This window comes from Thalassophryne amazonica, chromosome 5, assembly GCF_902500255.1.
Source record: "Thalassophryne amazonica chromosome 5, fThaAma1.1, whole genome shotgun sequence".
NCBI classification, from domain to species: Eukaryota; Metazoa; Chordata; class Actinopteri; order Batrachoidiformes; family Batrachoididae; genus Thalassophryne; species Thalassophryne amazonica.
The window spans coordinates 15458776-15473341 of NC_047107.1; the positions used below are offsets into that span (position 1 = coordinate 15458776).

The 14566-nt window shown below is 42.3% G+C and overlaps 1 protein-coding gene across 1 annotated transcript in view; it reads right to left on the reverse strand.

Moving 5' to 3' along the window:
- pdzd2 (PDZ domain containing 2) overlaps positions 1-14566 on the reverse strand; it is a 137144-nt gene that overhangs the window by 62368 nt on the left and 60210 nt on the right. The window contains exons 12-16 of the mRNA XM_034169533.1: positions 13248-13470; positions 10608-10725; positions 8365-8497; positions 5428-5515; positions 5183-5286 (exon numbers count right to left, since the gene is read on the reverse strand). Of these exons, the coding sequence (XP_034025424.1) occupies positions 5183-5286; positions 5428-5515; positions 8365-8497; positions 10608-10725; positions 13248-13470 (666 nt within the window). The remainder of the gene's footprint in view (positions 1-5182; positions 5287-5427; positions 5516-8364; positions 8498-10607; positions 10726-13247; positions 13471-14566) is intronic.

Sequence of the window (14566 nt, forward strand, 5' to 3'; positions counted from 1 at the left end):
TGGGTGAGCAGCACAAAGTTCCTGGGTGTACACATCTCCCAAGACCTGTCCTGGAATATCAACACCACATCTCTGGCCAAAAAAGCCCAACAGCGACTCTACTTTCTGCGAAAACTGAGGAAAGCAAGAGCCCCGACCCCCATCATGTCCTCCTTCTACAGGGGTACCATCGAGAGCATCCTGACCAGTGGCATCACTGTGTGGTACGGTTCCTGCACCGTATTCTGCTGCAAGACTCTGCAGTGCACTGTGACAGCAGCTGGGAAGATCATCGGTGTTCCTCTCCCCTCTCTGCTGGACATCTACCACACCCGCCTCACCTGCAAAGCCACCAGGATCGCAGGTGACCCCACCCACCCAACTCAAGTCTTTTTACCCTTCTGCCGTCGGGGAGGAGACTGCAGAGTCTCTGGGCCAAGACCAGCAGGCTCAAAGACAGTTTCTTCCACCAGGCAATCAGGATGCTCAACCCCCCCCAACCCTGCATGTCCACGCACACCTCACTTTATCCTCCCCCATTGCACTATTGCATCCACATCAGGACCGCCTGTAATGATACTGGTACATTAGTATACAGTCTTTGCACTATCATCAGCATACTGCCACTTGCACCACTGTATTACACTGTTATCCATTGCATTATTGTATTTAATGTCATACTGTTTACAATAGTACACTTTTGCCATTTGCATAACAGCATCATACTGTTATACTTATATGACCTACACTGTTTAAACTGTTTTGTATTATTTTTAGTTTGTAAATCAGTAATATTTAAGGTAAATTTTTTTTACTTAGCTTAGTAGTAGTTTTTATCTATACTCTGCACCGTGGGTCTGAGAGGACTGAAATTTCATCTGTGCTGTATGTCGAGCATGTGTAGCATATTTGACAATAAAGCTGACTTTGACTTTTTGACTTGACTTTGAATCTCCACATGCCTAAAATCATTACACCTGCAAAAGCCGTGCCAGTGCTGCTTGACTTTTGCATGTGTGCCGTAAGACATGTCAGTGGTTCTCACGCGATAGGTGTGGGGATTGTTCAAGATTTGTGACCGTATTTTTGATGCCACTCCAGACACCATTCAGCAGACAGTCGGCCATCATGCACGAATGTGTTGGAAGGATCAATTCAGTGTGATTCAACACAAAAAAGTTGCCGCCTACTCGCCTGTTTTGGCGTGCTTTTGTGTCTCCGCCTACTCTCCACCAGCGGTGTCCCAATGAGATACTACCCTAAGGCAAAATCATTTACTTTAAACGTTGGGCATATTTAAAGATTTTAACAGTTTTTCTTTAACAATAAATGACTCCATCATAATTACAATTATTGATGTGTCACTCTGTGTCACACAAATAAACAAACACAAGCACATCTTGGGGTCTTTGTGGGATATGTGTGCATTCTGCTGGTGAAACACATCAACTGTACGGACAGAGTGCAGACATCCGTGCGTTCTGCCGGCACACTGTGAGACGCTACGAGACAGCTGTGCCTCATCCCTCAGATTCCAAGCTATATGCCAGTGTGCACAGATCTATGTGTGATGAGGCGCATGTCTGTATGCACTAGCTGTGTGTCTTGCTGTGTCCATTACTGTACATATTCTGCCCTTAAGTTCAACTGAATAATGTAGTTTTTACACGCTGCCTAGAGCTCCCTCTTGTGGTTACTTAGTGATAGTGTTTTGTTGATGTTGGGAGAAGTGAAAATCCAAGATGGCGGTATACAACGCCAAGCTGTTCATGCATTGAACAGTGTTGCCACAGTTACTTTGAAAAAGTAATCCAATTACTGATTACTCCTTGAAAAAGTAACTTAGTTACTTTACTGATTACTCAATTGTAAAAGTAACTAAGTTAGATTACTAGTTACTTTTTTAGTTACTTTTCCCAGCTGTCGACAACAACCCTCTGCCACCTCAACATGACAATGATACCTGTTTTGCCAAAATTCACTTTATAGTCACCCTTTCTTGACTTCAATGAAAATAAATACTTGTTTTATAAAAAGTAAAATAAAGACCTCTTTCTTGACCTCATATTTAACTGTTGACAGCACTGTAACAGTAAAACTTGCAATTTCAAACCTACATTTTTTATAAATGTAACTATTAAATTCTAACATTTTTCTAACATTTAAATTCTCTCTAAACATTTTACTTGTCGAAATTATTATTATTTTAAGCAATATTAGTAGTTGTAGTAAAAAACGGCTTCAAAACTGGACCTTTAATCTAGGGGTGTTGTGAGGGGGGCACATCCTTGCCCCACGCCCCCATTCCTTCTGGATTCGCCCCTGCTTTGGCGTTTGAGCACAAAGAATGGATAACATTTATTTATGCAGAAAACATGACCAGATTTACAGGTAAGAAAGTTTTATTGCGTTTTCACATCATGTGGTCCTCAGAAAGAGAGTTTAGGTGCATTTGAGTGGAAAATAGTGTTAGTTGTTGACACGTCGCGGAGGATCAGCTGTTTTTAACGACCAGATACAGAGCGGCTCAGCTCAGAATTCTAAATAAAGGAGGAAAAAAGTATAAAAATGTCTTTGTAAAGCTCAGTGCAGGTATGCTGATCACCGCGCTTTAAGAGGTGAGGACAAGACGAGCAGCTGCAAAAAAACGCGGATGAAAAGCTCACAGCTCACTTAAAGTGGGCAGTTCAGTCGAACCCCGACCCCCTGCCCACGGACCAAGTTTAATGCTGCTATCGACCCACAATGAAAAATAATAGTAACGCACAGTGACATGGAGAAGTAACTTTAATCTGATTACTGATTTGGAAAGATTAACGCGTTAGATTACTCGTTACTAAAAAAAGTGGTCAGATTAGAGTAACCGGCATCACTGGCATTGAACTGATGTTGAACTTCGTAACGTTGTTGCCTTGGACAAGATTTGTCTAAAAGCACTGGAATAGGATGGAATAATAAATTTTTTTTTGTTTTGTGTAAAATATATACAAATCTGCACATTTACATCAAGTTGTGAGCAGGCTATTGTGCTAGCCTACAATTAGCATGCAACAAGCTAGTTTGCCATGTTGAATAGCTAATACCTTTTGTATGTTTTGTATTTCTTCAGTTTTATGATGGCCAGAAGAAGGCAGTGGTCAGAGGCCATTCTACAAAAATAAAATAGCACAAGAGGATATAAAGTTGTATTATTTGAAACATTGTTAACTCACTATCTAGCTGGTGAAAACCAGATACTTCAGAGTGAGGACAGCACAGTACACATCAATAATAAAATCAATAAAATATACTGCTATTCGATTACGAAGTTGTCTTTCATGTACATTAGATTTGCATAAAGAGGTGCTTTGCACCTGCATCCAGTAATTTAAGTAGCCAGATATTTAATTTTGTGCTTACGGCCATGACCACACACAAAATCCCCATTTACATACCGCTGTCTGTGTCACAATACAGCCCTCTATCAATTACACATTTACTCTGTGCATCACTCACAAAACCGTCTCTACCTCATCCTACAAGTTTGGATTCCCACACATTTTGGCATCTAATCAGGTCCCAGGTCTCACTGGTTTGTGCTCAACTTTAATTCTTCTTGCTGTGAGGCAAGATTTCGAACTTAACTATTTTTTATCCCAAAGACTGGAATTGCTGCTACTCTAATTTTATTAAAAGAAAAGAAAAAACAAAACAAAACTATCATCCCAAAAAATTACTAAGCGATCGTGCCTGAGGTCCTTAATCCTCAGATTCTTCATGTTGTGCAGTTGAGCATCTTGAATGGCAGTACCCTAACACTGGTGTGTAAGGGGTGTAAATGTGAGGCAACATTGTAAAGCGCCAGAACTATGAAAGTGCTCCATAAAATGCAGTTCATTTCTCATTCGCTTTTTTTTTTTTTTGCTGATCCAAAAAATTATTTGATCTGTGCCTAAAAACAGTAATCTGTACGTTTTGTGATACATTGTAATGGGACTCCGGCGAGGGCGGTCGCATCTCCTCCCCTCTCTCTGCTCCAATCTTCAAAGTCCCTACTTCACCAGACTGTGAATTCTTCAAACTATATTGGATTAAGCATGGAATTGATCAGCTGGTCTCTGAACGCTATTGACACCATTTTTTCTACAAGAAGATCAGGGGCAGGGGACCCTGTGTGCCCAGATGGAATCTACCCTGCGGGCTATGTTCTCGAAGCCTGGGAGATGTGGCGAGTCGCATGCTTTGTGCCATTCTCTGTGGAGGACGTCGAGGATTTATTTATATTTGGTTTCATAGTAGGAGGGCTGGTACTTAGTGGTTTATGTGCTGCCCTGACCTACCGGAAAATTGGCAAGACGGCTGCCGCCAAGACCACGACAGCCTCACTTGTCCGTCATGATTACTGAGTTGGGCATGGCGATGCATTCTCAGACTGCATTAATCCTTGAACTCAAACGCAAATCAGATAACATCTCGGTGCAAAAGCACAGCTTGCAGTGGAAGACTTCAGAGACCGGGCAATGTTCATAACTGGGATCTGGATTGTTCATGTGAGACTGTAAAAGTGTTTTTCACTGCTCAGCCACAAACATGGCAGGCTTATCAGCCTCTGATGGACAAAATGCCCCATTGTTTTCCTCCAGAAGAATCTCTACGGCCTTGGTGAACATTCGGCTGCCTCCTCATCTTCTCTAACTCCAGTACACAAGGACAGAAACTGACTCACACATGGACAAAGACTGAAAGCATGCTCCACCTCCCCTCCTGCCCACATCACACACCCCATCCCAGCCACTGCTCGCGCCACCCCTTTTCCCCTCTGAGGGCTGCGCAGTTTTAGCTGCAGCAGGTCTCCGTTCCCCCCAAGCTGGAGGCGGCGCAACTCATGTTGCTGCGGCTACCACACACTCACATCGCCTCAATTCGGAAAACAGACTGTTTAAAGTTTAGTGCACATAAACAATGTCAAATGTATGTGTTGTCTTAATTCTGATGTGTGCCATTATTGCGGTAAACAAGTAATAATTGTGGATTAATTGCTGTATCTTGTCTGTGGCAATTTGAGTGTGGATGTAATCTCGTTGTTATTGCACTTGTAATGACAATGACAAATCTCATCCATCCATCCATCTTCTCCATACTGCACAATGGAAGGTAAAAAAAATGCAAAAAAGGCAGACAATCCGGACTGACTGTGCAAACTGCGTACAGAATGAACACCTACTTGACTTGCAGGTTCAAGAAATCTCTTCATGGTCCAGCTGAGAGTTGGGGAGCCATCTGTTTGCCTGGTCTTCATTGTTAGGGAAGGACTTGTATCAGGAATACCTGCGCAACCAGATCACATCAGAGAACAGCTGAAGAGATCAGATGCCCGGGAGCAGTCCACAGTGAGTCATACTGAAGTATCAAAGCCATGCTCTTAACTTTCTTTAACAGTTAGCTGAAGCAAAACCAGATCCTTCAAACCTTGGCTGTGAGACGAGTGTCTATTCTTGCCAGTTTTGTTCCTTTGTGTGGTTCGAGCTATGATGCAATCCATCTCCTGCTCTGATACCTGAGAAAAGACAGCCAAGAGTTTCATCTAAACTGTCATGTGGAATCGGAGCTTTGGCTTTCACTCATCACAACCCACAACAAAGTGTTGCAAGCTGTTTTCAATTTTAAAACATTCTGATCTCTGCTGCAAAGAACTGCATGACAAAAAGGCTTTTGTAGTGTAGAACAGAAGAATAGAATAGTATATATTATCAGAGTATGGGGGGGGGTACAATGATATTGGGGTGCACCCACAGAGCTACTGACATCGTATACACCACAAAAAATGGTTTAAATATGAAATATTTACTGTATACTGATACACACACACACACACACACACACACACACACACTGTATGGAGTAGTGCAAAAAGATGGAGGTATATAAATGTAAACATATGAATAAAGTACAGTTTAAAAAGTGGCTGTAAACATTTAAAGCAGTGACTGTGAAACACTGAGGTCATATTTAGGGCAGTGATTGTGAACACGTGCACAGACGCCAGTGCTGTTAAGGTGCTAAAGGCGGGAGGAAATATGCTGGGTTGTTTGTTGTCGGGGGAGGGGTGTTTATTGGGGTGGGTCTGTGGAGTACGTATGGCCCAGGAGATGAAGCTGTGTGTCAGCCTGCTGGTGTGGGACTTTGTTGACCTGTAGCATCTCCGTGGGAGCAACAAGTCAAACAGGGGTAGGTATGGGGGGGTGTGTGTGGGGTCTGGCCTTGGTTTTCCTCAGGCAGCAGGATGTGGCGATGGTTGCCAGGCTGGACAGAGGGCAGCCGATGATCTTTTAGGCAGTGTTTATGACCCTGTGCCCTGCCTTCCTGTTTTTGGCTGTGGAGCCCACGTACCACACACCCAGACAGTATATCTGCTGGCCTTATGGATTTGCCATTTGGCATGAATTCAGTTATATCAGTTATTAGCACTAACTGACAGTGCTTTTGGCACTTTTTCTGCAGTGTTGCGCCTCAACATGTGGCAGCATGTATTTCAAACATTAGATGTTTCTAATGTTTTTATTTTTTGTTATTATTAACCTTGCCCATAAAATTATACTATTTGCACAGTCTGCTGTTATCATGCAAGTCCATAATGAATATGCTAATAAATTGTAATGATAATCTTACACACCCATAAAGGCGGCTCTAACTGTGTATCTCTGACAGCTCAAAGTGAGTCGCATCTTGTCCCATGATGTCCTTTGCTAGTGTCTACCCTCAGTGTCCCAGAACAAACACTAATCCCCTCCTCAAGGTGAGAGTGAGCCATGATATGGATTGTACAATACTGCAAAACTGTGATAAATCAGGCCAATGAGAACCTCCCAAGGCCAGAAATAAATGTTTGACACCAACAAAACATAGGAGTAAAACTAGCAAAACAATGAAAAATAACACCAAACATCCTTTCATTTGTAAATCAATAATCACTTAGTTGCACTGCAGTGTTGACTGAGGCTGTGATCACATTTGGAGACAGAGGTGTCCTATGCTGCCATTATTCTTTTTTTTTTTCCTGTTCCGAGCTCTACAGCACTGTTAAAACAAACGTCAGCACTAAATAAATGCTCCTAAAGCCTTAATTATTGTTAATTGTTAACACAGCCATGGATTTGCTTAACATTTGCAACTGTAAAAATCTTTGATTTGTGAAGATTTTCATCTGCATTTTAACGTTGAAGGAGCAGATTAACAAATGAAAACAATCTACATTAAACTCTTGCTTAAGTAATTATTAAAGGGACATATTGTGCAAAAACAGATTTTATCTACATTTTGCATTTTCATCTGTTTGAGGTTTACTGTTGAATATGTCCAAATTCAAACAATTACATGTTTACATCCTTTTTTTAGATATACCTTAGTATACACTAGTAAAGTTCTACCTTAGAAATGGAATATATTCTAGAAGACATATCTTACTGAATTTTCATGAGTTTTTACAGACATTCTCCTGTTGTAAATATAATTTAGCCCCGGTGTCGCTGACCGAATGACCCCCCCTAAAAACCGATCGTCCCTGCCTTCACTGCCCATGCGTCATTTCAGAGCTCAGTACCATCATTTCTGAGTGTCACCAGCGATTCACAGATCATCACCTCGTTTCTGCTTAAAACTGCACTCCAGTCATCATCATCTACTGTATCTCAATGACAGATATCTGAAGCTATTGTGCAACAATCATTTCCACATAAATTCAGCATTATTTCATCATAAAAGACGAGGGCGCAACAGAGTGCCACAGCAGCACGTCATCTTATCAATACCCATCCCATCCAGTCATCATCTACCTCAGCGACAGATATCTGAAGCTATTGTACAACAATCATTTCCACATACGTTCAGCATTATTTCATAATAAAAGACTGGGGACCAATCAGAGCACCACAGCAGCATGTCTGAGTCTGACGTGCTGCTGCGCCTTCGTCATTTCAGAACATCAGATTCAACTCAGCGATTATCACCTCGTTTCTGCTTAAAACTGACTTTAGAATGATTTAAGAGGTTTTACTTTATCTGATGGTTAATAATCACATTATTTCCTTTGATCGCTTTGGGTGTAGAGAATCAGACTCAGATGTGCCGCTGTGGTCCCAAATGAAGCGTGCGCAGTGAAGGAAGGGCAGACAAATTTTTAGGGGGGGAAACCGTTCGGTCTGCGATCAAAGGGAATAATGCTTGTGCGGACACACACGCACAAACAAAATGTTTTTTTAACTGAATATTTTGAACTTTTTGATGCCTGGAGGAGAACGTGATTGTTATACTGTCCTAGACTCTGACAAACTTGTAGAAAAAAAATTCTGTTTAGATACCAGGAATAAGCTGAGAGTTTTGATTCATCGTAAAGAGAGACACACTTACCTTGGGACTAGGGTGTCTACTTATGATGATGCTGACTGGTCCAGGACCACATTCGCTGAGGATGGCGTAAGCATCACTCAGCGCAGCATGGCGAACACTCACTGAGTCCACCTCCAACAGCTGATCACCACGACTGAATAGACAAACACACGCGTCAGAGCATGATAGAGACCTAAAACACAAAATACTGCTGTACCTCTACATGGCTGATGCCACGTCAGTAACACAACATGCACCATGAAAATCAGAAACATCAGTCATGTTACTCAACAAGTTCCTGCTACATTCTGATAACATTTCAGGGAATTGTACCAAGTTACCCCAAATTCCTCCTAAAAATGTGAGAGAAGTTGATTTCAGAATGCAGCCACCAACTCATGAAACTAACAGTCTCGGTTTGTTAATCAAGAACCATAACTCTGGTAAAATGAACTCAACTGTAACAATATGAAAATATGCTTATTACCAACCAGTAACAACGACTTGTATTAAGTTTCACAAAATTCCTCCTAAAAGTGTGAGCGGAGTTAATTTCAGAACGCTTATACCCTTTTTGGAACAGACAGATGGACAGACGGATGGAAATCGGCACGACATAATGCACCTTTGGGCCTTCAGCCAGCAGGGAATAAAAAGGTTTCACAGTTAATGTGATTAATTTACTGTAAAGATTGAAACACAACAAGGATCCAATATAGGCTGGAATCTCCCATATATCTTCTGACAAACCGTAGCTGAAATATCACAACTTTTTAACTCTCTTTCTCCGTTACACTTCGAGGGAAGCACAGTGGCCTAATGGTTAGCACTGTTGCCTCAGAGCAAGAAGGCCCCAGACTTGAATCCGACCTGGTCCTTTCTGTGTGGAGTTTGCGTGGGCTTCCCTCTGAGTGCTCCAGTTTTCCCTCCACTTCCAAAGACATGCAGATTGTGAATGCACTGTCTGTCTATATGTGTCAGCCCTTCAATAGAACGGCGGCCTGTCCAGGGTCTCATCCAATGACTGATGGGATAGTCCTCCCACCCCCACCTCTGTGAACCACAATTGGAATAACTGGGTTCGCAAAAAGAAACACTGACTGTTCCACTCCACCATGAAACTACTGTAAACTGGTGATGCGACAGACAAAAGTTCTGTGCACAGTTTCTTTAATCACAGCTACAGAAGCCTATAGCTCCTTCAGAGTTGTCAGGGTGTCTTGGTGGCTTCTGTCACTTGTGTCCTTCTTGCACAGTCACTCTGTGTTTGAGAACTGCCTACTCCTGTACTATGCATTTCTTAATGATTGATGTAAATGAAGGCCAACAAATTTTCAGTGATTTGGAATGTATCCATTCTGACTTACTGTTTCCCATTCCATTTTTGGTACCTAATTGATTACTGTAGTGACAAAAAAAAAGGATACCCAATCAGAGCATGTCATAGTGTACAACCCGTGTTCATCATGGGGTTGTAGAATGCTGCAACCAACTGCGAAAATTTTGAACATGTTCAAGAATATCTTGACACTACAACCCATTGTGATCTACCAAAGTGAATAATCAGACTGTAATTTGTGTAGATAAGGGGTAATAAGAGTCTTTTACTTTAATTTTACAGATGGCTTGGGATGTTATTTCATTATTGTACCTTGAATTGAATAATTTCTGCTTGAATGGGAATGCCAAGTTAAAATTACAGCCTGAAATTAAAATATAATGCAGGTTGCTTTCTGTTTTGGGGCAGAGCAATTTCAGTGACCTGATCGTGCACGGTTGTGCAGTAAATGTGCACTGGGAAACACACATGGAGGCCCAGTCGATGCACAACTACATGCCAAGGTGCCCATCTCTGGTCATTGCAAAAGTAAGGGTTGCGCATGGGCTGTACGCCGTATTTGCTCCATACCGATACTGGACCGCACACAACATAGATGGATTGGGCAGCTCAGTTATCTTGATAACCAACTACAATGTAAACTAAAATTAAAAAACAATCCAGATTGTGTTATTTGTGAAGTGATCACAGCAGTCAGTGTGTGTGCACTTCAAAGACTCACTGTTCACTGACCTCTTTAAATCTCCTCTGGAAACATAATATACTTCCATAATCCCATAAAAGACATGCCACACTCTTTAGCAGAACAAATTTTCAGATCTTAAATACATTTTAGCTTTGTAACATGTTATACCACAGAAATTAGTACATGCAGTATGCACGCTGATGTTGTGTTCAATGCCGCTTGCAACTTATGCATTTTTACCTGAGTCTGCCATCCATCTTGGCTACAGATCCCAGTGCCAGGCTGTGGATATAGATGCCAGGTGCAGAGTTCTCCAGGGACAAACAGCAAAGTCCAATCCCCAGACCAACACCAGGCTCTGTAAAGTAACCAAATGGCAAAGATTTGTTTCCCCATATCAGTTACAGCAAAAACAACACCAGGCCTTCGAGTACAATGTAAGTGAGGAAGATGCACTGTACTGATGGCAACAAGAATTTAAATTTACAATTGTTTAAAGATCAAGGGTGGACAGATATACAAAGGGTTTTGAGCCTGACATGTGGCTCTCCATCTTTTGCACTTTAAGAAACAAACATCTCTCAAAATTGCACCCAGTGAGTCAAAATTCCACACATGCTTGTGGAATATGGGTTTCTCAGAATGTAAAATATGGAGAACCACACCCTAAATTTTCTGGGTCAGGCTCAAAACCTCTCAATCATCCCTCGTATATGCTTTCTATGATCCTATAGAAAGAAACTGCATAAAATGTATTTGGGAGTGTCAATTGCATTATAATGTAAGAAGTACATATTAATCACAACAATATAGACATTTGATTCAATCAGAACCCATGTCAAACTTGTTGCTATTCACTTATCTAAGACGTGACCTGAAATCTTGACCTTTAACATCAAGAGATGGCTGGAAAGTCAAGTCAAAAGGTCACTGAAAATTTCTGTAGCACTTTTTAGTTTGATGCAGATACTCAAAGCACTTTACAATGATACCTCATATTTGCCTATTCTCTCTCTCTCTCTCTCACACACACACACACACACACACACACACACACACACACACACACACACACACACACACACACACACACACACACACACACACACACACACACACACACACACAAAACAAATGCCAGCATACTGCCATACAAGGCAATCCAGTGTACATTAGGAGTATCTTGAGGATTATGGACTGTGCTGTAGGACACTTGTGGTTTTCCCTGTCTGTGCCGTTGTGTTGATTATCATTGTGTTCTGTCCATGCCCTTTTTGTGTATTTTCTTTGTGTTCTGTCCCCTGTCTGTCTGTCTGTCTGACATGCTGTGCCTCTCTGTCTGCACTCTATTGCATCTTTGAGTTCCATGTTTGTTTTCTGCTTTTGTTTTCTTAGTTTTGGTACTTGGTTATTTTGTGGTTCTCTGTTCAGTTTGAGTATTATTATGTGATGGTTTAGTTTCCACTCAACCCTGTGATTCTTTTGAAGCTTGTGTTACTTTGTATGTTAGTTTCTGTAAGTGTATCTTGTGTTCAAGTCTCCCTATTCTCATGCACCTGTCACTCATTTGTTCATTTTTGTCTTCCATTATTTATTGCCTGATTCTCCTCTTTAGTTCATCCATGTTGTGCCCTTCAGTAAATTCAGTTTGTTCGTCATCACCCTCTGCCTGTGTTTTTGGTTTTGTGTTTGATATGGACTCCTGTTTGAACCTTTTTGAACTCTCACTGCTTGTTTTGGACTTTATTCGCGTATGCTTTGGACAATAAATCACCTTTGTAATCACCTTACTCCTCTCATGGTTACTGCCTGCATTCCTGGGTTCATTCAGAAACTGCAAACGCAACAGACGCCTCAGTAACACTCCTGTCTGACAAGGAACTGAACTGAGGATCATCTGGCTTGACCTCGGACACCACTTCCTTGATGTACAGATCCTGATGCATTTATTGTGAGCAAGAGATCTATACTGAGACTCAGCTGGTCACATGGTTTTACCAGAGTAATAATTAGACATTGTGAGTGACATAAAAGGTATTGTGTTGTGTTGTGGTTTAGTCTGGGGCCGAGGTTTTGTGTGTCATTGTGCCCTTAATGTGAGTCCTGCTCACCTGTCCCATCATGGCCTATCTCTCCGTGTTCTGTGGGTGTATGTGTGGCAAGAGTGTGTCATGTGTCCCCCGTCTTGTGTCCGAGTTTGTGTCACCTGTCTGCGGTGCGTTAGTGAGTGCACGAGCATGCAGCTCCCATCTATGTGCCCCAGTCCCGTGTGTGTGAGTCTGTGCTCGAGTGTGGGATCATCTGTCTCCTGGCCTGGTGTATGTATTGTGTCAAGTTCCCCATGTGTGGTTTGTCTGTTTCTATACGTTTGTCCCGTCATCTGTCATGCGCCTTGTCATTCGTCACCTCAAGATCTAATTTGTGAGTTTTGCACCCCACAGTGTTATCTGCCAGTTGTCTTTTGTTTAGTCACTCGGTTGCCTCTTACATCATCTTATTGTGGATTGGAGTTTGGTTGTCACTTTGGACTGTCTTGCTCTTCACTGTTGAACACTGTCACTTGCGGAAATTAAGTATTTTGGTTTTTGCACTCTTCCTCCAGTGTCCAGCTACCTGCATCATGGGGTCCAATCCCCGTGCTTAAGTGGTTCCTACCATAACAGTGCTCTGTGTTGTAAAACATACCGAGATGTACATATGAGGAAATAAAAGATGACCAGCTAAATGGTCTTTTGGTCCTCATCTTCTCAGCCCCATTGACATCAGTGAACAGCCAACACTAATGACTCTAGTATTTGGTTACGACATGGTTTGTGAATACCATCCTGCCATACCTTACATTTTTTTGTAAAGTTCAGGCTTGTCACCAAGCAAACTAACCTTTTTTAAGGGAGACCTCCATAATGATGCAGTCTTTGGGACCAGGGCCAGGACTCCTGTAGTTATCCAGATCTTCAAATCCTGAAGCAGCAAGCACTCCTCCACTTGTGTTGGAGCTGGGTGAGCTGGATCGGCTTAGTAGAGTCGGGGTTGGGCAGGGCATTAGACTGGGTCTCCGGAGACGGGTGCGAATAGTCAGCATCACTACACCTTTTTTTAGTTGCTGAGAGACAAATATCAGCATTATTAGCAGCAAAGACAAAAATACATCTTTCCTAAACACAAAAGTTATTGCCAACTTCTTCTTTCGGCTGTTCCCGTTAGGGGTCGCCGCAGCAGATCAATTGTTTCCATCTCACCCTGTCCTCTGTAACTTTCTCTGTCACACCAACCACCTGCATGTCCTCCCTCACCACATCCATAAACCTCTTTGGCCTCCCTCTTCTCCTCCTGTCTGGTGGCTCCATCCTCAGCATCCTTCTCCCTATATACTCTGGGTCCCTCCTCCACATGTCCCAACCATCTCAATCTCGCCTCTCTGACTTTGTCTCCAAACTGTCCCACCTGAGCTGTCCTTCTGATATGTTAATTCCTAATCCTGTCTATCCTCGTCACTCCCAAAGAGAATATCAACATCTTCAGCTCTGCCACCTCGAACTCTGCCTCCTGCCTTTTTGTCAGTGCCACCGTCTCTAAACCGTACAACATAGCTGGCCTCACTACTGTCTTGTAGACTTTCCCCTTCACTCTTGCCGATATTCTTCGGTCACAAATCACTCCTGCCACCTTTCTTCACACACTCCACCCTGCCTGCACTCTTCTTCACCTCTCTACCACACTCTCCATTACTTTGGACAGTTGTCCCCAAATATTTAAAATCATTTACTTTCACCTCTTCTGCTCCTTGTAACTGCACTATTCCACCGGGCTCCCTCTCATTCACACACAAGTACTCAGTCTTGCTACTACTGACTTTCATTTCTCTCCAAAGCATATCTCCACCTCTCCAGACTAGGCCCAACCTGTTCTCTACTCACTACAGATCACAATATCTTCTGCAACATCACAGAATGAATGAAGGAATGAATGAATGAATTTCTTTATTTATTTGGCACACACACATACTTAACAAAAAATCTCGTAAAACAACAAAAAAACTTGTAAACGGTTTCCCAGTTTTGTGTGGCCGAAAGGGTGTAGGCAGAAGCAAAAGCTTCATAGTCCATGGAGACTCCTATCTGATCTCATCTGTCAACCTGTCCATCACCACTGCAAACAAGAAAGGACTCAGAGCTGATCCTTGGTGTAATTCCACCTCC